Here is a 24,169-nt window from a genome sequence, read left to right on the forward strand (position 1 = left end):
CAAAATAAAGCAATAAGTCAGTATTGTTGTATTAATTTAAATTGAATGGGTGGGATTCGTCTGTCGTTAACCTTTGAAACAATGCAAACCGCTATTCTGAGCAGGAGTGGCTTGTGTTTTTTTTCTAAGCTTCCTAAGAGATTGCACACAATTGACAAATGCTGGCTATTTTAAACTTTCAGGAGGCTTAGCTGCTGCCATAACCAGATCTGCTGTATGAGCTTCTGCATCTATTGGAAATAATTATTTAAAAAAACTAACACCATCATGAAATCAATGAGGGAAGTAAATCTGGATACATACAGTTTATCTCTACTTACGGCAAAAGAAGATATCCTGAATCCACGATCGTCAACAAACTGGTATGGTGACGATTTATGCTTATTTTTATTTTTATTCTTTTTTTATTTTTTTAAACCCATAGCCTAAATGTGGCATGTTAAGTTTATTAAAATTGAAAACGTTTTCACAATCCTAAAAAATAAATACCAATAAATGTTTCTGATCATATGTTATTAATGAAATAGCTAAAACAAATCAGTGTTACTTTAGTATCATTGAGTGTTTGTAAATATTTTAAATGATTTTGTATTTTCCTTTTTCATTTTAATTTTAGTACGTTTTAGTAGGCTAATTTTGTTTTATGTTTTTGTCATATTTATTAGTTATTGTTTAAATAGTTACTTTACAAAATAAAAATGAGATATGTTGCTTTGAAAAGAAGTATCGAAAGTGATTTGGTTTTAGTTTAAATTATAATACCCCTGACATGCATTTAAAATAACAACAATAATTACAACGAATAAAAATACATTATAATATTTAATCAGTGTGAAATTCTTAATTGTAAAAGAAAAAAATTTTCTAGCAGAGGATGGTTTCGATCCATCGACCTCTGGGTTATGGGCCCAGCACGCTTCCGCTGCGCCACTCTGCTTGCATGTGTGCCGTGAACACGCTCTTGGCAGTTGAACAAAAGATTGTTTCCGTTGCTCTTATTTAGCTGTTTAAATGCATTACTTATTCATAAACGCCGACAACAACATAAAACACAACACTCAAGCTGGAATTCCTTGTAAAGAAAGTAAATAATGAACGACTGTTCAATTACACAGATGGCTGTGTGTGTTACAGTATGTGTTCGTCAGTGAAGGTAGAACGACCCCAATGAATAGGACAACAACTCTTCATCTTATATTTAGAAGAATTAGGGCACATTCCACTAAAAGTATTTACACTTTTGTGTTCCATGACATAATTTTTTGTTTCTTAATTTTTTGTTGTTGTTGTTGTTGTCATTTTGTCAACTGAAGCTGTATGGCTCAAGCAGTGGTGTCGTCTTGATCTGATGGACATAATATTTCAAAATGTCTGTCTTATCTTAATCACTAACCCCCCCCCCCCCCCCCAATTTCCTCTGCAAATACCCCTGCTTATCTTAATTAGTCTGTTTATCTGCAAAAGCACCCTGTATGACAAAACTATGCAACAATCTGACATCAAGGAGGAGTGTTTGGGGGTCTTAGGCATGAGTGTGTGAGAGATTGTTTACCATGCTGGGGACATATTCATGGAGCAGAGCAGTTCCTGTTGTTTTGGCTACTGTTGTCACAGGAAGCGTTTTAAAAAGGAGAATGTCGCCACTGAAATAACTTTATTGTTTGAGAGCTAAAAAAAAAAAAGTATAATTCTGTTCTTTTTATGAAGGAACTTTATTCAGTCAGTTTGTTCCTGATAAGAGACACCTTTTGGAATTCGTTCCTGACATTCATACTGCCAGATTTGATTTGATGTTAAACTCTAAGATGTTTTTAAACCAAAGCCTCATTACATTATTCAAACCATAGGCCAACCCTAATTTGATCTTGTAGTTCAGATATTGTAGTTCAGACATTATAGCTGTATCAAAAGTCATTCAATGTCTATAGCAATAATGGCTTCAAGCACACAAACAGAGATAGAAAGTGTCAGTTGGCTTATCAAGGTGCTAGTCTAAACACGGACGTCTGAAAAAGCAGGACACTGCATCTTCATAACCTTCCTGTCTCTGTCATTTCCTCTCCCTTTGATAGAATTCACGTATAGTAAAGCATAATGTATTATACAGTAAATTTAAGGTAAGATACTGCAGATGAATAAGGTGAAAACTAATAAAAAACTATTAACTAATAGATATCACCATTTTCCCAAGATGACAGTACATTAAGACAATTGTTTTGTATTGCAAACTTTCTGAACACTTGTTGAAATATGCAAATGAGCACTCAAATCTGAACATTGGATAAAGCCATTTTATAAATTCTTATTTCATTTTGTTAAAATATTAAAGTTTTTTTTTGTTTTTTTTTACAGAGGGGATTATTGATATCTCCTTTTTCCATTCCATAAATCAGAAAATACTGCCAATATAAATTCTCCATGTCAACAGATTATTTATTATCCAGTAAAAAAAAATTGAAAATAAAGATAACAATAAAACTGTCGCATTTAATGTATGTACTATAAGTGTTACTGAACAAAAAGCGAATTTTGAGAAAACGGCTTATTGTTGTCATGAGAATATGGGAAAACGGCCCTTTTGTTTTTTGGGTTTGTTTTACTGAAGACCCTAGGGATCCGGGTCCTGTTTATGGGCGTCATTCAAAGGAAATGGGGTCGTTGCGATACACTATACACTACCAAGATTTAGATCACTCTGATTTTTAAATACTTTTAATAGAAAGCTTTTCTAAAAAAATAAATAAACTGTCCGCACACTTGAATCCTTTAAGCAAATTTAATAGCCAAGCTTTTGGTCAAAAAACAATCCTCAGGGCATATAAAAACTAAATGTCGCATTCCATTTAACTGTGTTCAAACACATCAGGACAATCAACAGTGATAGATAGAAATAGAAAGCATTTTTTTTTTAACATTGTACACTACTGTTCAAAAGTTTGGGGTTTCATTTTATATTGTTATAAAAAAATACAGACAAGACATTTATAATGTTACAAAAGTGCTGTTCTTTTGAAATTTTATATTCTTCAAATAATCTGGGGGGGGGGCAGTTTTCAACATTGATCATAGTAATAAATGTTTCTTGAGCAGCAAATTAGCATAAGAATGATTTCTAAATGATCATGTGACACTGGACTGGAGTAATGGTGCTGAAATTTCAGCTCTGATCACAGGAATATATTGCATTTTACAATATATTTAAATAGAAAAAAGTTATATTTTACATTGTAAAAATATATCAGAATATTACTGTTTTTGTATTTAAAATCAAATAAATGCAGCCGTGTGAACATACAGTAAAGAGACTTCATTAAAATCTTACTATCTTATTAAAATCTGTATAAACACAGTCAATACTGGACTGATAATTTTGTTATATTTCTTTTGCTTTACACACTAAAAGAGTGAAATCTATCAATAGATCATACAGATATATACAACCAAAACTCAAACATCAGTGCAAAGCATTCTGTTAAAATGTCAGAGAACTTAAAATACATTAATCTTTGTTATTGAGTTATCCATCCTAATGAAATTATACAAACCTTAATATTCCTTGTGGCCATTTTATTCTCTGTGTACAGGGCTTTATTTGCCTATGATGGAATAATGAACCGGCTCAAACTGGCTGATTCTGGAGGTAAGTGCACACAGAAAGCCTTTTAAATAATGTTTTATGTTTTGGAGCTTGTTTTATGCAATTTTTTATAGTAGGTGGATTGAAAGAATTGTCGACGAAACTCCACCCCATACGGCCACTTTACGGGATGTGCAGAGTGGGCACAGCGCAACCCTGCATCGTTATGATATTATGGGTTAGTTCATCCTCCACACGATTCACTGTGTAATGTAAAACACTTTATTCCTCCTTAACCAGTGTTTGTGGGCTCTCAGGTAGGAAATGAAGTGGACGAGTACCGCAAAGCTGAGTGTGCGAGTCATGTACCAGCGATCAGGAACTTCTTTAAGGTAAAGGGAGGGATTATGGGACAATGTCGGCTTTAATTGTATTAAATTTAGAACAGACTCAAGTTTTTTTTTTTTTTTTTTTTTTTTTTTACACGTTATATTTTAAGGGGTTCTAAAGCTTGTCACTGGGCGCCGGGATAGTTCTCCCAAAATTGAAAATTGTGTCATAATTTATTCACCCTAATGTTGTTGCAAAACTGTATGAGTTTTTTTTTTCTTTTGCTGAACACAAAAGAAGATATTTTGAAGAATATGGATAATCAAACAGTTGATTGGCCGACAGTGCAAGTGTACCACATATTTACGACAGTGCAAGTACGTCACAGCGGCTCTAGGGGTCGCTGTTTCACAAAAACATCAGAGTGGGGATAGTGTGCCTTTAAGGATTCTACCTCAGTTAAAAGCTGTTTAATTTTTTTTTCAGTCTTTTTTTTTTTTTGCTATATTGGTATGTAGCCAAGATATAATTCGAATTAGGGAACATAATATTCTTTCTTGTTTTGTGATCATGAGCATGTAGGTCTTAAATTCGATTTTTTTTTTCTTTTTAGAAGTCTTTTTAGACTGAATCTATTTCTTGTCAGGATGAATTATGTTTAAAATAAAAAGATAAAGACTATCTTTAAAAAATTGCTATCTTTGTCTTTCTGGTGCTTCAGGAAGTTCACATCTTTCTTCCCGCCCACACTTTGGATGAAATCACAGAAGAGCGGATCTGTACACTGGCCCATAATGCTGCAGTGGTCACGAAGGGGCCGAGAGGGAGACCCGGACGCCGGGTGGAAGAGAGACAGGCCATTGTGGTATGACAACATGACTATTTCTTACCACAAAAGGGAAGGTTTTATGAATCCTGAGTGATGAAGTTGTTTTGAAAAGTATAGTCAGGCAATTAAACTCTATTAAAATCAGGAAAATTGTAAACAAATCAAACTGACTCCTCAACATTTCCAGGGCACTAATTACAAGCGAACAATCGCAGCCGCAGAGATCCAGAGAATCCAGAGGGATTCTTTCTGGGCACAAGCAGAGGTACGGTGTGAGATTTTACATTTTCTTTTTCTTTGTTGCCTATTATTCTTTACACGGTTGATATTATCAATTCTGAATATTATGGCAAGAAAAGAATAACTCCCCAGATCTCCAAATGATCTCCACATTACCAATACACCTCCAACATAAATAAATAAACTGTTATGTCACAAAAGTAAATCCTGGTAGCGCTTATTTCATGTCTAATTGGTAATAAATCACAGTTTACAATTAACATAAGAAAAATAAAATGAAATACAATTTTGTTGTTGAATATTTTGTGTATTCTTCTTCCTTTTAATTATTAACCATTGGCACATTTTTATATTGGATTTCTGAACTTTTATTTAGACACATTTATTTTTTTCTATAAATGTTTATTAAAATTCTTAAAAATAAAATTCTGTCATTAATTACTCACCCTCATGACGTTCCAACCCCATTAGACTTCAAGGATTTATCCTTAAAACACACACAAATGAAGATATTTTAATGAAATCAGTGAGCTTTCTGTCCTTCCATTGACAGTCTATGCAACTACCACGCCTTTCAAGCCCCAGAAAGGTAGTAAAGGCATCATAAAAGTAATCCATGTGGCTAAAGTGGTTTAACCCAACATTTATGAAGCCAGTGCAAGTGCTTTGTTTGTGCAAAAAAATCTTAGAGTCACATGGATTACTATGATGATGCCTTTATTACCATTCTGGGGCTTGAAAGTGGAAGTTGCGTAGACTGTCAATGGAGGGACAGATTGTCGTATGAATCTTGTCAAACTAATGTCTTACGGGTTTGGAATGACATGAGGGTGAGTGATAAATGACAGAATAAAAAAATTTGGGTGAACTAATACTATCAAAAAAAAATAAAAATAAAAAAATAATAATTGTGGAGTGGTGATGGCGTAGTGGGTAAGACACATGCCTTTGGTGTGAGAGACCCAGGTTCGAATCCACTGTGAGACACCAATGTGTTCCTGAGCAAGACACTTAACCCCTATTTGCTTCAGAGGCATGCAACCTCTGACATATATAGCAATTGTAAGTCACTTTGGATAAAAGCGTCAGCTAAATGAATAAATGTAAATGTAATTGACAGCTAGCTAATTTATGTCAGCAAGTCCAAGGCTTACCCAACCTTTTCTCTAAAAGTCGCACGCAATACAATAATAGTCAGAGGTCGGTTTCTTACTATATTTTTTTACAGAGAGAAGAGGAGGAAAGGAAAAAGGAGGAACAGCGGAGGGCAGCAGAGGACAGGAGGCAGAGAGAGAGAGGGCGATTGCTTCAAGAAAAGAGAGAGACAATGGAGAGAGATAGGAGGTTGAATGAAAAGGAACAGAAAATAAAGGAGCAGAGGTCGGTCAAACATTCCCCCAAGGGCCAAAACTTTTAAAATCTTTTTTTTTTTTAATTATTATTTTTTTTTTTATAGGAGAATACAGGCCAAAATGGATGCAGAGGCCCACAAACAAGAGAAATTAAAATGGGTATGAATAATGTGTTTCTGCGTGTGTTTACATGCACATGTTTAAAGTTATATATCTACTGTATACATACATACATACATATATATATATATATTTATATATATATATATATATCTCAGGAGCACCAGGAAAGGGAGCGTGAAGAAGAGGAAATGAGAGCTAGATATTTCCGCTCTGAATCAGAGGAAAAATGTTCGGTGAGTTCTGTCAATCACACTTAAACCTGCACTTAACGCCTCGCTTAAATTCTGTACATGGCCTATGAATTCAATTCTGTGACATAATAATGTTTATGGCCAGCAGGAGGCAGCAGCTCTTGTGTCTCAGCGTGTTGCAAACACCAGAGAGTTTTTCAGACAACTGTCCTCCACAAGTGTCCACACAGCCTCCAGTCCCAGCTCACCATGTACAGGTAAAGTGTAATAAAATAGAGAAACACAAACAAATCTGTCTTACATTTGAGAACTTATTTTAAAATCCAAAGTAATTTATTTGCATTTTTATGCCAGCACAAGCAGCATTGATGCTATGATCAGAAGTGTTCAAATTGTTATTATATTAGACACAGAACAGTACATTTGCTACATTTATTAATCTAGGTTAATGTTTCTGCAGTGTAAAAAAAAGTTATATGATCAGTAAGTTGACAACATATGTTTTTACATTGCTTTAACTTAAAAATAATTAGTTATACAAGATTCAATTCATTTTTTAAAGATAGTTTAATATAATTTTAGTTGAAATGATTGAAAATTGATTGCACTTAATAAATTAAGGCAGCAACTTTGTATAGTGTACATACATTATTTCTACACTACTGATTAAAAATTTGCAGTCCATGTATTTAGGAAATTATTACTTTAATTCAACATTAAATTGGTCAAAAGTGACAGTAAATATTTTTTCATTAATACAAAAGATTAATATTTCAAATAAACGCTGTTCTTTTAAACTGTCTACAACAAAGAATCCTAAAATATTGTATCAAGGTTTTCACAAAAAGCCGCACAACTGTTTTCAACATTGATAATAGGGAAATTTTCTTGAGCATACATCAGCATATTATGATTTTTGAAGGATCATGTGACATTGAAGACTGGATTAATGATGCTGAAAATTCAGTGTTGACATCATAGGAATAATTTGCATTTTAAAATATATTAAAATAGAACATTTATTACAGTATTTACTGTATTTTGATCAAATAAATGCAGACTTGGTGAACATCTTTCAAAATAAAACAATAAAAATTGAATTTTACAATTTTTAGTTAATCATGTATTATAATGTATTAACTAATAAACAAAAATTTAATGTAAAGTGTTACCAGTTAGGTATAGTGAATTCATAGTAATCAACTGACACATTTGAGTTGTATATAAAAATAGATCCAAAAACAGGGTGTTTGGTAACTGAATGTGCTTGTTGCCTGCTACTTGACGTGTTGACTGATTTACTGATTAGAATGTCGGTAGTCTAGTTTAGTTTGCAACTGTAATTTTTATATTTTAGTTCCATCTGTTTTGAAATCTCTTTCTCATTTTTTGCAGTCAGGGGCCTCTACAGACAACTGCATCGCAGTCAGACGGACATTATCTTCAATTTCAATGAAACTGCATCCCCGTACAGATCATCTCCTTACTTTCAGTCGATTCCCACATCCCAGAACCCAACTCTTTTCACTAACCCCACAGCTTCCTCATTGCAGAATTGTGCAACGGTATCTACAAAAAGCCAGACCCACCTGTCTTCAAGTAAGATAATGGAGTCATGTGCCATAACTGCCACTGGCCCCACGCCACTCCTCCAAACTCAACCCTCTTCAACTGATGCTGATAAATCTGAAACAGAAACTCCTATTGGTGATATACTAGATAGTCTGGTCTTTTATCCACCTCCAGTAACTGCTGAGCAGCTCAAAACTGCGGAATCAGAGATGGTGGATGAGTTTCCTCCACCTCCCTCTAGTTTTGAGAATTCACCAGAACTGGTTGTGAACCAGACTGAGAGACTTGTTGACCCATTAGACACCCCTATGTCATCTCTTGCTCCATCAAATCTTTTGGTACCTGAGCCCCCCGCCAGACCGCTTCCTGCGCTGCCTGTTGCCCCACGAATGCTGAAAGACCTGGAACTGGGGAGAGATTTTACTGCTCGGGCATCTGTTATTCCTACGGTTGAGGAAGATGTGGAGGAAAATAATGAGGAAAGGGAGATTAAAGAAGAGGGGAAAGATGTGCCAGGGAAGGATGGAGAGAGAAGGGGTCAGGAAAAGTGGAAGGAAGGTCAAAAAGAGGAGGAGGAACATGATGGGATGATTATGGGAAAACATGAAAGTGAAAACGAATCTAATGGTAAAATGATTGAAAAACATGAGAGTGGTAAAGAACAAGATGGGAAAATATTGGAAGAATGGGTGAGTGGAAAAGAACAAGATGGGAAAATATTGGAAGAACGGGTGAGTGGTAAAGAACAAGATGGGAAAATATTGGAAGAATGGGTGAGTGGAAAAGAACAAGATGGGAAAATGTTGGAAGAACAGGAGAGTGGAAAAGAACAAGATGGAAATATGTTAGAAGAACATGAGAGTGGAAAAGAACAAGATGAGAAAAAGTTGGAAGAACATCAGAGTGGAAAAGACCAAGATGGGAAAATGTTGGAAGAACATGAGAGTGGAAAAGACCAAGATGGGAAAATGTTGGAAGAATGTGAGAGAGGAAAATACCAAGATGAGAAAATGTTGGAAGAACATGAGAGTGGAAAAGAACAAGATGAGAAAATGTTGGAAGAATGTGAGAGAAAAGACCAAGATGGGAAAATGTTGGAAGAATGTGAGAGTGGAAAAGACCAAGATGGGAAAATGTTGGAAGAATGTGAGAGAGGAAAATACCAAGATGAGAAAATGTTGGAAGAACATGAGAGTGGAAAAGAACAAGATGAGAAAATGTTGGAAGAATGTGAGAGAAAAGACCAAGATGGGAAAATGTTGGAAGAATGTGAGAGTGGAAAAGACCAAGATGGGAAAATGTTAGAAGAACATGAGAGTGGAAAAGAACAAGATGAGAAAATGTTGGAAGAATGTGAGAGTGGAAAAGACCAAGATGGGAAAATGTTAGAAGAACATGAGAGTAGTAAAGACCAAGATGGGAAAATGTTGGAAGAACATGACAGTGGTAAAGAACAAGATGAGAAAATGTTGGAAGAACATGAGAGTGGAAAAGACCAAGATGGGAAAATGTTGGAAGAACACGAGAGTGGAAAAGAAAAAAATGGGAAAATGTTGGAAGAGCATGAGAGTGGAAAAGACCAAGATGAGAAAATGTTGGAGGAACATGAGAGTGGAAAAGACCAAGATGGGAAAATGTTGGAAGAACATGAGAGTGGAAAAGACCAAGATGGGAAAATATTGGAAGAACATGAGTGTGAAAAGGAACAAGATTGTAAAATGATTGATGAATTGGATGCAAAAATACTGCTAGAACAAATGGGAGGAAAAGAGCAAGATGGGATAAATGTGGAGGCATTTGACAGTAAACTAGAACAAGACAGGAAAAGCATGGAAGTATTTAAGACTGCGCAAACACAATATGTGAAAAGAATGGAAGAATGTGGGCAAGAAAATGAGCAAGATAGGGAAATTGGAGAAAAACGTGAGGATGAACATGACGGTGAAAAGGAACAAGGTTGGGAAAATGATGGAAAAATAGTGGGAAAACATGGAAGTGAAGAAAAACAAAATAGGAAAATTGTTGATACGTTTGACAGCGAAAAAGACCAAAATAGGACAATCATGGAAGTATTTGAGACTGAAAATATACAATATGTGAAAATTATGGAAAAATATGGCCAAGAGGATACGCAAGATGGAAAAATTGTAGAAAAATGTGAAAAAGAACATGGCAATGAAAAAGAACAAGATGGGAAAATTGTAGTAAAACATGAAGATGGGAAAAGTCCAGAACACGAGAGTGAAAAAAAGCAGGATTGGAAAATGATAGAAGACAAAGTACAAAAACAAATACAAGATGGAGACATCATAGAAGAACAAGTATTTGAAACTGAAAGAATTAAATATGTGAAAATTATGGAGGACTGTGGACAAGAACATGAGCAAAATAGAAAAATTGTAGAAAAATGTGAGGAAGAATATGAGACTGAAAAAGTACAAGATTTGAAAATTATACAATCACATGATGATGAAGACCAAGATGGTAAAAGGTTGGATGAACAGGATTGGGAAATTATGGAAGAGCTTGAGAGTGAAAAAATACAAAATACAAATAGGATGTTAGAATATATGAGAGAAAAAGAGCAAGATTGTAAAATTGGGGAAAGCCATGAAGGCAGAAAAAGTCTGGAAGAACCCAAAGAACTGAATTGGAAAATGACCGAAGAATATGGGAACATCATGGAAGAACATGAAAGGGAAAAGGGACAAGGTGGGATGATGGAAAAGCGACAGATCCAAGACAATAAACGAATGTCACGTGTGGATGTAGACAGAACAGTGAATGTGACTGTGCTCAGGGAGGAGGAATCATATACAGAGATTATAAAGAGGGATGTGTCTACAGACGAAGCTGTTGAACAGGTGAAGAGTGACCATGGAAATGAGAAGGAAGAGATGAACACACCTTTAATCCACACAGAAGAATCCAGTGCATTCTCCCAGCATTCACCACTGTTCCCAGAATCCTGTGCAACAGAGCCTCCTCAATGCAATGACACATCAATTCCTGAAAGTATTTTAAGCACTCAAGATAAAATTGAGCCACAGATGAGCTCATCACACCAAATAAACTTACCAACTATTCAGATAAAGACAGATCTTTCCAACCTGAGCATTCAAAGAGATTCAGATGACATGAAAGAGAAGACATATGAATCTGTTAACTCTCAAGCTTCCTCCAAAAACAGCCCAAACGCCTCGTCCGTTGAACGGGTTCCTAAGACAGAAACACACGTTACAGTGAAGGATGAACAGACTGATCCAGAGGCTAAAATTGTGGACGGCACCAGTGGTTTGGCTGACGGGCTCAATACTGGGTGCGAGAAATCACCTTTATCTGAGAATCAAGCCAGGATTGGACAGTCAGATGAGAGGGAGGGGCATGTAGCTGTCAGTCATTTCCTCCAAGACCAAGGTAATGATGATGGTGGACTGGATAGATGGTTCTTTAGTCAACATCTTCAAATAACTTACTAGATGCCTTATTTAAATGTACATTACTCTTCAAAAGTTTAGGGGCAGTAAAACATCTTTTTAACACTTTTTTTAAGGACACATTAAGTTTGTTTATAACATAATCTTAAAAAAAAATATTTGTATTTCATAATCCTGAAAACATATTAATGATTTCTGAAGGATCGTGTGACAATGAAAACTGGAGTAGACTACTGATGCTGAAAATTCAGCTTTGCATCACAGGAATAAATTATATTTTAAAATATATTCAAATAGAAAACAGTTGTTTAAAATGGTAGTAATATTTCACAATGTTATGGTTTTACTATAATATTTTTGCTCAAATAGGCTACACACTTGCAGCCATTGGTGCAGAAGAGACTTCTTAAAGAAGTCTAAATACTATACTCTAGTTCAGATAAATACTCTAATTCTGTGAAATATATGTATAGTTTAAACGCTCAATTTTCTTATACATTTCTTTCTGACAGCCAATAGTGAAACAAATCTTCCTAGTTTTGAAAAGAAAGATAAAAAACTGATAAAACTTAGACTTCAGAGCATTAAACTCAAAATATGTGTTGGGGTCATAGAGTTTGTTGTGGATGCCAACCGTTTTCTTCCAAATATGACAAATATGAGGATGTTTTGTGACAGGTCCCACTTTAGATTTATGTCACGAAAAATGTTTTTAGGTTTTAAGATAACAGTTCTGTTCTTAGTACAGGTTAACTAAGGTAGTTAAATCAACTAACAAACCTTATTGTGAAGTGTTACCAAAATAATAAAACACATTTTATGTTTGAATAAGAAATGTAAAATGCAGTGTCTTGGTTGATGAGACATTTTTTGGTAACACTCGATGCTCCACTTTATACTCTTTTAACGATAAGTAACTTTGCAACTACTGTATATTCTACTGCAAAACTTATGTAACAGTCTATTACAGTCTACTAATACTCTGAGAGTTAGTTGACAAGTAGTTGCAGCATCACTTTAAGTTAGTAGAATGTCTAAAGTGGACAATTGAAATAAAGTGTAACCTTTTTTTGTTACGTTGAAGACACTGCAATAGGCCTAAATCATTGTACTCATCAGCTGGATCTGACCAATGATATAAGTGACGTTGAAGAGGGAGAGGAGGCTATATCACTCATTGTCAGGGACACAGAAGTGGAGCAGATCTTAAAATGTGATTCTGATCACGAGAAGGAAGACTTAAAACACAAATTTCTGCAGGATTGTAAAACCACGGAAACACCCTGAAACATGAATGATAAGATCATAAATGAGGAACATTTGGAGATAATCGGTAGGTGTGAGCTGTTATCTCAGAACAGATCATTCTATCAAAGAATGCTGTTTCTGGTTTTGATTGGCATTAATTATTCAACCTCAAGGTGTGGAAGGTAATTCTGTATTAATTGCAGATTTGTTGTCATTTCACACCAGGTAGATTGTTTTTGTCTGAGGGGGTGTTTACACGACACCGTTTTCAACTAAAAACTGAACACTTTTTATGCGTTTTGGGAGTCTGAAAACAGAATTTTGAAAACAGGTTTCAAAGTGCAAGTTACTGTTATTGTCTGTGCAAACTACGAAAATGTGAATTTGTGTAAACGGTGACGTCATTCCGTTCAGTCTATAGGCGCGTAGTTTGTTTACAAAGTGACATCACCAACTACTGGCTGGCCTGGCATGCATAATGCAGGGTTTTTAATAGTTTTCGCAGATCCGTGTGAACGGAAATCGTTTTGACAAGGTTTTCGTCTGTACGTGCAAAACGCGAAGGAAAAACATTTCCATTTTTAGTACATCGTTGTCATGTACCAAGTCTCAGATTGTGATATCCTAGAATTCAATAAAACAGCTATAGATAATTACCCCAATTTTGGGATTTAGAGAAAATCTCATCATTAGAGTAAATCTCAAAAGTGCTTTTACTAGAAGGAAATATAACACTATAATTTTCTACCAAAGTCTACTTAACTCCTCAACCTTAAATTAATTTCTTAAAAAAAAAAAACAGAAAATGTAAACTTTCGCAGTAACCCATGAACAGCAAAGGATTCTGGGATAGATAAGACAAAGTCAATCGTAAACAGACAGACAAAGAGGAGACATTTTTTATCAAGTACACCGAGTTCAAATGCTGTTACTCACCTCTCGTCACATCATTCTCCTGCCAAACATATTAGGCATGCAACAACATACCGGTTTTCTGTTGTTGTGGTTTAGTGTTATGTGATAAAGAACTATAAAAAGTGAGCATTTCATTGGACAAAATAAATTACAAATAAATCTGTGTACACTGTAAAAAAAATTGAAAAAATAAAACGTCTGTCTTCAATTTTTAAGTACAATCAACTTGGATGTTTAAGACATTTCAACTTAAATTGCATTAAACTGACTTAAAGCTAAAGCTAAAGTTTGTGTGAGTGAGTGTGTGTGTGTGTGTGTGTGTGTGTGAGTGAGTGAGTAATATGTTTGAAGAAATGTAAATGTTTTATAATGTGCTTAGAAAAGCCCAATCAGGGACAGAACTTGAAAATTAGCATTAGCTAAATAAATAAATAAACAAATAAACGAAAAAATACTGGAGATTAACCAATCATGACAGCCAATCATAAGTCTTAAAGATAAAGTAGCAAACAGCCTGTTTTAATTGCAGGTAAAAAAGCCTGAGTTCTATATCAGCATCTTTGTTTTTTAATAAAGAATTTCTAATTCTTGAAATAGATGAATGCCATGTTTACCTAGAGTGCAAGCAAACTAAGGCTAGAGAAAGGTGTTAGCGTTGTAGCATATGGAGTTAGCCACACCTCTGGCTGCTATGTTTGATGAGACCTGGCTTAGCGAGATCCATGTTTCCATTCAAATCATTGCCGCTTTCAAAATTATTCTGACAGTAGGAACGTTCCCCCTCCTTACGGACAAATGCTGCCATTTTGTAAGCAGACAAGAATGTCAAAAAAAATGAAAAAAATACAAGGTAACCCTATGGCTGCTTGACATGTCAGACTAGATAAGCTGTGACGCAATAGATTTATTGAGGAACTGAAATATTAGTTGACTTACCGCAGTGAATACGTTATATTGTTAAAACTTTTGTTAAATCTACAGTGAAACCATTAACCGAAACTAAAAAAACATTTTTGTAAAATGTTTTTTTTTACAAATATATATATAGCCTATATACCTATATATATATACTTTGTATATAAAAAACATATATATATATATATATATATATATATATATGAAGAGTTCAGATGCAAAAGCCTCTAAGTGCCATTTGAAATTTTCTTCTAGAATGATCATTTTTATCAAGCTTGTATATTTAAGTTCAGTGATTTCACTTAAATGCCAATAATAATTACCTATTAATTGTTATTTAAGTGAAATTACTGAACTTAAATATACAAGTTTGATAAAAATCATCATTAAAGAAGAAAATTTCAAATGGCATTTAGAGGCTTTTGCATCTGAACTCTTCATATATATATATATATATATAGGTATATAGGCTATATATATATATATATATATATAGGCTATATATATATATACATTTGTATTATTAAAAATTTCAGGTTTCTAATTTTTCCTACTAATCTTAAAGGGAAACTTAACCTTTGGAAAGAAGAAATATGAAATTATTTATAGACTGAGAAAAGCCAGAAAATGTGGGTGTTTCTCAAAACCAAGAATGCAAAGAACGGACTTGTGTTCTTGGGGAGAACGCTCTTGCTAGTTGTTCTTGGAAGAATTAACTCACAAGGTGACGAGCACACAGAACGCTGCTGACGGTTTGAGACGATGTGTTCTTGCTGGTATTGCGCAATAATACCCCCGCACGTCTGCAGTACACAAACATAACAAGAATTATTGATGATAACAGCCAGGCTGCATTGCTTCTCGTTGTCTCTTCACTGTGGGGTAAAACGAGTCTGTGAGCAAACTGGCCGGTTGCCTCGCTAGCTAACTTAGGCCTAACACCCGCAGGCGCTTTTGGAGATTCTCACTTCCGAAAACGTCTGAGCACATTTTTGATTCGCCATAAATTTACGTAAAAATGCCAATATTTGAAATCTACACAGTTGATTTCTCGCATCAAATGTTCACAGAAGTGAATTTAGTGATGAAATAGCGTACGTAATTGTAGAAGAACAAATTGCTGTATTAACTGGCCTCGAATGGCGAATTGAATGTTGGGATATTTTTGCCGTCAAGTTCACACAAGTTACCAACCTAAGCATCCTTGGTAAAATGGTATTTTTAACCATTCTTGCCAAAATGCAAACCTGCGTATTGGGACAGTACTTGGGCAAATATGATATATAATATTTTGCATATCAAAATATGCAACAAAATTACAGTAGCTCTTTGAAACCTGAAAATGCCAGAAATGTCAGGAGGGGATCCAGCCTCACTACACCCTGAAAACAATGCATAAACATTCACAAGGGCACTCATGATTCTGAAATGTAAGATTATTTTGTAAAATAACCTAAAATTATGCCTGAAAGTAATCAAAATTTGCCTAAATAAATCAAAATATGCAATAAAATTAGATCTTTGAAACCTGAAAATGCCAGACATGAAATCAGCATCCTCTAAAACATTGAAAACCTTTCACAAATTGTAGAAATTGGCCATACAGTGAAACACATCTGGTCAAAATGGACGATTAAACCAATAATGCTAATTATGCAAATTTCTCAACATATGCAAAGTAGCATCCGGCAGTTTCTGTATGCTGGGGACCCATACTTCACATTTCTGCAATAAAATTTTGGTGTACTCAACATTTTCAGGTTCACCTATTAGACTACATTCAGATTCACCAATCGGAATGAATTCATGCTGACTGCAGAAAGCAAAAGCTGTACAATTATAATACAATTCTAAGTTATAATAGCTACTGTATTCTGTAAAGTAAAAATTATCATCAAATATTCATCTTTAACTTGTCAAACAGACCTTTCCTTAGTTACTGAAACTTTCAGTTATTCTTGATCGGCTGGCTGACCGTACAAATATTCATATTTAGCATTTATAAAAGGGAAATTACATTGTAACACATGAAAATGTGTACTATTGTTTTAAAAAAACAAAAAACAAACTGTAAGTCTGCACATGCGCACAACCATGTAAGTAGCAAAACTCAGTGGGTAGCATGAATCGTCATAACACCAGACATGTTCAGGAAAAAGAGGATGCTAACCGCTACTACTCAGCATTCTCCACTGAACAAGAGCCTGCTAACTTAGCTTCCAAAAACTAAATTCTCGTTATGATTAGCATACATATTACTAGGATATTGGCTGTTTATTAGTACTTATAAAGCACATATTAATGCCCTATTCTGCATGACCATATTCTACATCCCTTAATCCAACTCAATACCTAAACTTCAACGCTACAAAAATGACCTTATTAACTATTAATAAGCAGTAATTAGGAGTTTATTGAGGCAATAGTCATGGTTAATAGAGAATATGTTCCCCATACTAAAGTGGTACTGTATGTTAAAAAATTACAGAAAAATGTTTGTTTCAAAAGATTTCTGTTCATCAAAGCATCCTGAAAAAACAGCATAATCCTTTTCAACTACGCTAAAAGTTCAGCTCTAACATATGGTTTTTTTTAAACATATATACTGTGTGTTGTGCGTTTATACGTTCACAGGTCAATCATTGCTATTGTATTCAATCAATAGTGAATGCAAAATAATTGCAATTACAAATAATATAAAGAATATATTCTTAAAAAAACATTCAGTTTAGGAATTAGTTGTGTATTTTTTGTTTAGTATCAGTTCTTGCTGATGAAGATGAAAGATTAATTGCAGTTTCTGTAATACATCAAAAAATGTACTTAAACTAAAGCTCTTAAAGCAAATGTAGTCTAACTATAGCCGTGAACTTGAATTGTAACATTTCTAAGATGTCTCTGACAGTAAAGGCATCGGAAATGGTCTTATGTAACACCCAGACCTTTATGTTGATACAAAGAAATTTTATTTAGCTTGGAATGTAGCAAATAGAGAAAAAACTTTCCTCAAAAATATAAGACCAACTGATAATTGATAACAATAATTGTTTCTTAAACAGCAAATTAACAGAATGATTTCTGAAGGATCATGTGACACTGAAGACTGGAGGAGTTATGCTGCAAATTCAGATTAAAAAAAACAATTAAAAAATAAATTTAAAAAAAATGCCGCTTTGGTGAGCATAAGAGCCTAAAAAAAAAAACAAAAAAACATTCAAATATATTACAGAACCCAAACTTTTTAACTGTGTTGTTTCTTGTTTCTTTTATTTTTCTTATTAATTTATCCATTGCATATTTTTTCATATATCATTTTTGCAACTGATCATAATTCTCTCCATCTCTTTCATGCAGCACATACTGGGACTGTGCACGAATCATAGAAGAGACAGATGACCAATAGATGTTTCTCTCAGCCAATCACTGGGGGCCTTTCAGTGATTTACTCACAATTATTCTCATATGCTCACAATATTGCAATATACTGTATAGCACATGTTCAGAACTGTGTCCACATATGCACTTAATATACAATAGGGTTCAAAAGTCTCAGACCAGTTTTAAAGGGATAGTTCACTCCAAAATGTTTACTCAACCTCATGCCATCCCTGATATTAAGACAGTCTACTAATTCTCTATTTAGAGTTCATTGACATAGTTGCAAAGTTACTTATAGTTAGCAAATATGTCTAAAGTGGTCCATTAAAATAAAGCGTTACCTAAAGACACATTTCTCAAACTATGCAAGAGGGTGTTGAAATCTATTGAAGTAAAAAGACATATCTATATACTAAGTCATCACAAATTCATGTTTTCTATTCAGATTTTCACTCAAATTGCTATATTGCTAATATCATTTTAACTGAAAAAAAAAGAGTTCACTACATTAGAAAGGAAAAAAATTACAAGTGGACTTCAGTGTAGGTTATGTATAGTTTCATAGCATATTTGTATTTACTATTAATTATTCCTTTTAATGAACTATGTTGAAGGTATCTAAATATGTTGTGCAAGGCATATTCATGCGATTGATCTGTATGTTTAGAACTTAAGATGGATCTATTTCCAAAAGAATACAAGAAATGAATATGTTTTTTGAGTCATCCTGTCAGCTGTTCATATGACTGAAATGAAAATTGAATTACACCAATTAACAAATGGATTACAGTGCAATAGTGCAAACTTTACAACGTTCTCTCATATTGCTAGAAAAATCAAATCCAAGAACACGTTCACTACAAGTACTGTAATGTTGATGCAGGCTTAAAATTCACCACAGGCATTGTAAAATTCATTGGTATTCGGCTTTGAAAACAGATCTTGTCACAATTTTGTTAATCTGATACTGCTAATTATGAGAACCTTTCGATAGCATATTTGAAATGCTTTGGACACCTACGTCATTTACTGAAAACTGTCAGACAATTATTTGAGTTATTTGTTCAAGGAGGGTGTGGTGGCATGCATGTGTCAAGAATATTAATCTGATTATGTATAAATAATATAATATGATCTTTATGGCTTTGAAAAGTGTTTGTGATGTAAAATCATTTACAAATAAAGACTGACATAATAAAGCTCTGGAGTCATTGTGGCACCAGCTGCTGAAGTAAATGTGGCATATTCAAATGACATTGACAGTTTTTTTTATATCCTCTGGCATACATCCCAATTGCAATGTAAAATACACAATTGGTCATCGCAAAAAGGGCAAAAAAGTTTACGGTATGTAAATGTCCCTATGCAAGGATGCACGGCACATGTTTTTGAGCATGTACATATGATCAATGTAAAAAAAAATGTGGAATGGACCAGAAGGAAACTATGGAAGCTTGTTTCTGCCATAGAATGAAAAATAAAAAAGGTAATTGCGACTTTTATCTCACAATTCTGACTTTTTTTCTCACAATTGCGAGTTTACTTCTCACAATTCTAACTTTATTTCTCAGAATTGCGAGATGTAAAGTCAGAATTGCAAGATAAAGTCAGAATTGCGAGATATAAAGTCAGAATTGTGAGATATAAAGTCAGAATTGCATGATATAAAGTCGCAATTGCGTATTATAAAGTCAGAATTGTGAGATATAAAGTCAGAATTGCATTATATAAAGTCGCAATTGCGTGTTATAAAGTCAGAATTGTGAGATATAAAGTCAGAATTGCATGATATAAAATCGCAATTGCGTGTTATAAAGTCAGAATTGCGTGATATAAATTCGCAATTGTGTGTTAAAAAGTCAGAATTGCAAGACTTAAAGTCAGAATTGCGTGAAATAAAGTCAGAATTAAGTGAAATAGTCAGAATTGCGAGATATAAAGTCATGATTGCTAGATATAAAGTCACAATTACGTGTTATAAAGTCAGAAATGCATGATATAAAGTCAGAATTGTGAGATTTAAACTATTCTGAGGGGGAAAAAGTTAGTCTTTTTTTCCCTTTAGAATTAGCCAGATAACTCGCAATCGCAATTATAAAGTCAGAATTGTGAGATAAAAAGTCGCACTTCTGTATCTTTTTCTCAGAATTGCGACTTTCCATCACGCAATTCTGACTTTATATCATGCAATTCTGACTTTATATCTTGCTATTCTGACTTTATAACACGCAATTGTGAGATAAAAAGTCGCAATTATTTTTTTCTTTTTTTTAGTCAGTGGCGGAAGCTTGTTTCTACCATAGAATGAAAAATATAAAAGGTAATTGCGACTTTTTATCTCACAATTCTGACCTTTTTTTCTCACAATTGCGAGTTTACTTCTCACAATTCTGACATTATTTCTCAGAATTACGAGATGGAAAGTCAGAATTGCGTGATATAAAGTCAGAATTGTGAGATATAAAGTCAGAATTGCGAGATATAAAGTCAGAATTGCTGGATATAAAGTCGCAATTGTGTGTTATAAAGTCAGAATTGTGAGATATAAAGTCAGAATTATGAGATATAAACTATTCTGAGGGGGTTTATATGAGTTTATATCTCACAATTCTGAGAAAAGATGTCAGAATTTCGACATATAAACTCGCAATTATGTGTTATAAAGTCAGAATTGCGAGATGTAAACTCACAATTGTGAGGAAAAAGTCATAATTGTGAGATAAAAAGTCGCACTTCTGTCTTTTTTTCTCAGAATTGCGACTTTATATCACCCAATTCTGACTTTATAACTCGCAATTCTGACTTTATATCTCGCAATTCTGACTTTATATTTAGCAAATCTGACTTTATATCTCGCAATTCTGACTTTATATCACGCAATTCTGACTTTATATTTAGCAATTCTGACTTTATATCACGCAATTCTGGCTTTATATCATGCATTTATGAGAATTGTGAGATAAAAAGTCACAATTATTTATTTTATTTTTATATTCAGTGGCGGAAACAAGCGTCCATAGGAAACTGTTGTAAACGAGTTTTGGAAAAAGATGCTGCCAGGAAGCAGGTTTAAGATTTACTGTCAATCATGTAATTTTCTCACGTTGCTAATCAGGATCAGAGAAAGAAATGAGGAAATTCTGCTCTGCATGTTTATTTATTTTCAAGGGGAGTTTCTTGTCAAATCTATATAAGTTCCTCAAACGTAAATAGTTTTGGTACATTGCAATCAGCAGGAATCTAAGTAATTTAGTTCCTTAATTATGCATCATTTCCTTTTAATTAATGTAGTAACGTGCAACTACGTCACCTCTAAATAAAGTGTTACCGATAACACCGACTTCTTACCAGCTGCTAAAAGGTGATTTTAGTGAATGTACTGTGGTATTTTGTCTTCCTTTTGAAAAACATATCTATTTTGTATCATTTAAAACATAAGCTTATATCTGTGACATGTTTGGCTTAAAAAGTGTGTAATATCTCAGTATCATAATAAATTTGATTTAAAACCTTTATACCTTATTAAGTTTGCATTACGGAGCCTTTACTTTACTTAAAATACTTTCTGGAGCCTATGGTTATAGAGTTTCCAGCAGCCGGTGTTTTTGTTTTCAATAAGAAAACAAAACAGGTTTTTCAAGACAAGAAAATTTTGGTATTATTGTAGTGCATACCCTTAAATATATGGTAAAGTGTGGAAAAACAACACAATAGTCTACTGACAAAAACATGTCAACACTGTCGCACTTCAGGTGTTAAGTCTGACAAGCATCACTAAAAATGAATGCTTTTAAACATGATGAATGGGCTCATTTTAACACTGTTTTCAGCATTCCTTTCAAGAAGTTGACAGATAATAGGGTTAAACATGCGAAAGTCGAGACATAATTCCATTCCAAGCTGTCTCTGTTTCTATTTAGTGACATATTTTCCACTCAGGTTACTATTAAGGAGGGAAGAAAGGGGAGAACAGGTTCTATTTGAGGTGTTTTTTTAATGATCTGCAAATGAGAAAAATAATCCCAATTGCCAACTGAAGATGAAGCCTCACGACTAGACGGCGGCCAGTGACGTACATGTAAGTAAGTAAGAAAGGCGGCCAAGTTTAAGTCTGCCATAAACCACAAGAACTTCTATCTGTCCAACAAAACTGTATTGTCTAGCCATTACACATAAGAAGAATTGTTTCATTCAGACTACAATGAGAGATCAAAAGGAGACGCTTGCGTAAGTCTCAGACTTCTTACATTTTTACCTCCGTAAATGTGGTTGTTCACCCAAAAATTAAAACCATTGAAAATCTCTTACTCACTCTAATGTCATTGCAAACACAAATACAAACTTTACTACTGTACTTAAGTAATGAAAAAGACTGTATCTGTACTCTACTAGAGTATTGTTTTTTTTCTCATACTTCTACTTTTACTTCAGTAGATATTTTCGCTGAGTTTAATACTTCTACTTTGATATTTTTTTTTTATGTTTTGCTAGTTACTCGTTACAATTGTGTTGTTACAAAAATGTTACGAATCCTTCCAAACCCGCATTATTGTTGCCAGAGCGGTAGATGGCTCTATTATTAGGTTCGATGAAGTTGGCTTTCATGCTGCTTAAATCACACGCCCGTTTTAGGGTAATGGTATTGATTGACACAGACATTGACAACTAATGCAGCAGACTGATCTCATGAAATGCCGTATTATGACACACCAATTTGTATTTCTATTTTTGGCGTGCTATCAACATGCATAATCGCTTTTCAGCGAGTTTATGAACGCAGTTGACTTAACGTTACATTACTGTATAAATATATGACCTACCCCAACCTCGTCCTAGGAAAAAAAAATATCGTTCCCAAGATGTAGATCTACATTTTGCTTCGTTTCGCTCAGACATTTAACAGCGTGTATATATGCGCGGAATCACTGGCGTAGACATACACGCGGATAGCTCAAAATGCGTATAGGTAACACACCACTTGACTTGAAAGTGTCGTGTATGTTTACGCAAAGTCATGATGCCATGTTTTCCTGCAATGACATTTTTTTGGTGGTCGCCAAAGCAAATTTTTATCCTGCCAAAGCACCTTATTTGATTTCTAGTTCAAACTTTTGACTGCTTTCTTTAATAATTACATGACACAATACTTGTACTTTTAGTACTTAAGTAGTGAATTTTAAAATAAACTACTTGCAATACTTAAGTACAAAAATATTGAATACTTAAGTACTTCTACTTAAGTGTGGTGCTTAAAGAGCACTTCAACTTCTACTTAAGTCATTTGTTTTTTTGATAGAGCACTTGTACTTTAACTCAAGTCCGGGTTTCTAGTACTTTATACATCTCGGCTCCATTGACTTAAAAAATAATCAAAACAAATCTTTTTCAATTTCCATATTTTTCTATTTTTTTGTCTCAAACTATATATGCTCAGAAGTGCCGTGATACCAAAGTCTTCTATGAAAAGATTTCAAAATGTAAAAAAATAGGAGCTCAGCATGCATTCCAAAATGAATGTAGCCTACACTTACTATATTTATTTTTTTATAATTTTACCAGACTAAGTTGTTACTTGAGAAATTGTCCCGAGCTACACATTAAAAAGCAACACGTGAGCAAGACCAGTTATATATGATGTATAAAACTGAACAATGGTCATCTAAAAGGAAATTTATATCATTAAAAAAAGGTCATTTAAGTTTCACTGTAAATCTGACTAAGAATAAGTGTTAATTTTATTGATATAAAACTCCACATTACTGTGGAATGCAATGTCATTAAAACTCGGACAATGTCAGGGTGGGGACATCATTTCATGTGGTGTTAAAAAGATAAAGTAATTAGTGAGAAAAATGATGACAAATTTCTCCTGGGAAAAACAAATCTTGATGCCGAATATATTAACGTAATAATCTCAGAGTAATTGTCAGCGATATTTAAACTTAAGTTGGCATTTGTCTTCAGAACAGGAAGAACCTGTTCAACTTAACATTCCAAACAGGAAGACGGTTGAAATGACATCTCAGTGCTATGTGACCATGATTTCATTCTGGTGTAGAGAA

At 34.0% G+C, this 24,169-nt stretch overlaps 1 protein-coding gene across 3 annotated transcripts; it reads left to right on the forward strand.

The window, feature by feature from the left end:
• The first annotated feature begins 180 nt into the window (after positions 1–180).
• Positions 181–19,585, forward strand: LOC120490798 (uncharacterized). 3 transcript variants are annotated; one of them, XM_039688231.2, is made up of 13 exons: positions 182–362; positions 3,585–3,640; positions 3,712–3,815; positions 3,895–3,969; positions 4,629–4,772; positions 4,924–5,001; positions 6,205–6,356; positions 6,433–6,487; positions 6,607–6,684; positions 6,788–6,899; positions 8,038–11,631; positions 12,736–12,984; positions 18,084–19,585. In XM_039688231.2, the coding sequence occupies exons 1-12, from the start codon at positions 268–270 to the stop codon at positions 12,936–12,938; spliced, it is 4,746 nt and encodes a 1,581-aa protein (XP_039544165.2). In that variant the 5' UTR covers positions 182–267; the 3' UTR covers positions 12,939–12,984; positions 18,084–19,585. The 3 variants fall into 3 exon arrangements, with proteins under 3 accessions (XP_039544169.2, XP_039544165.2, XP_039544166.2); XM_039688232.2 differs by having other exon boundaries at positions 6,791–6,899; XM_039688235.2 differs by lacking the exon at positions 12,736–12,984 and having other exon boundaries at positions 181–362.
• Positions 19,586–24,169: the final 4,584 nt, after the last annotated feature.

This window comes from Pimephales promelas, chromosome 19 (genome assembly GCF_988280905.1).
Source record: "Pimephales promelas chromosome 19, fPimPro1.hap1.1, whole genome shotgun sequence".
NCBI classification, from domain to species: Eukaryota; Metazoa; Chordata; class Actinopteri; order Cypriniformes; family Leuciscidae; genus Pimephales; species Pimephales promelas.

Excerpts from the sequence above, each read along its gene's own strand:
- LOC120490798 (XM_039688231.2), top strand. The coding sequence starts at position 268 with ATGAAATCAATGAGGGAAGTAAATCTGGATACATACAGTTTATCTCTA. Across the intron at positions 363-3,584 it reads CCACGATCGTCAACAAACTG|GGCTTTATTTGCCTATGATG; the intron begins GTATGGTGACGA and ends CTCTGTGTACAG. Across the intron at positions 6,685-6,787 it reads AATCAGAGGAAAAATGTTCG|CAGGAGGCAGCAGCTCTTGT; the intron begins GTGAGTTCTGTC and ends GTTTATGGCCAG.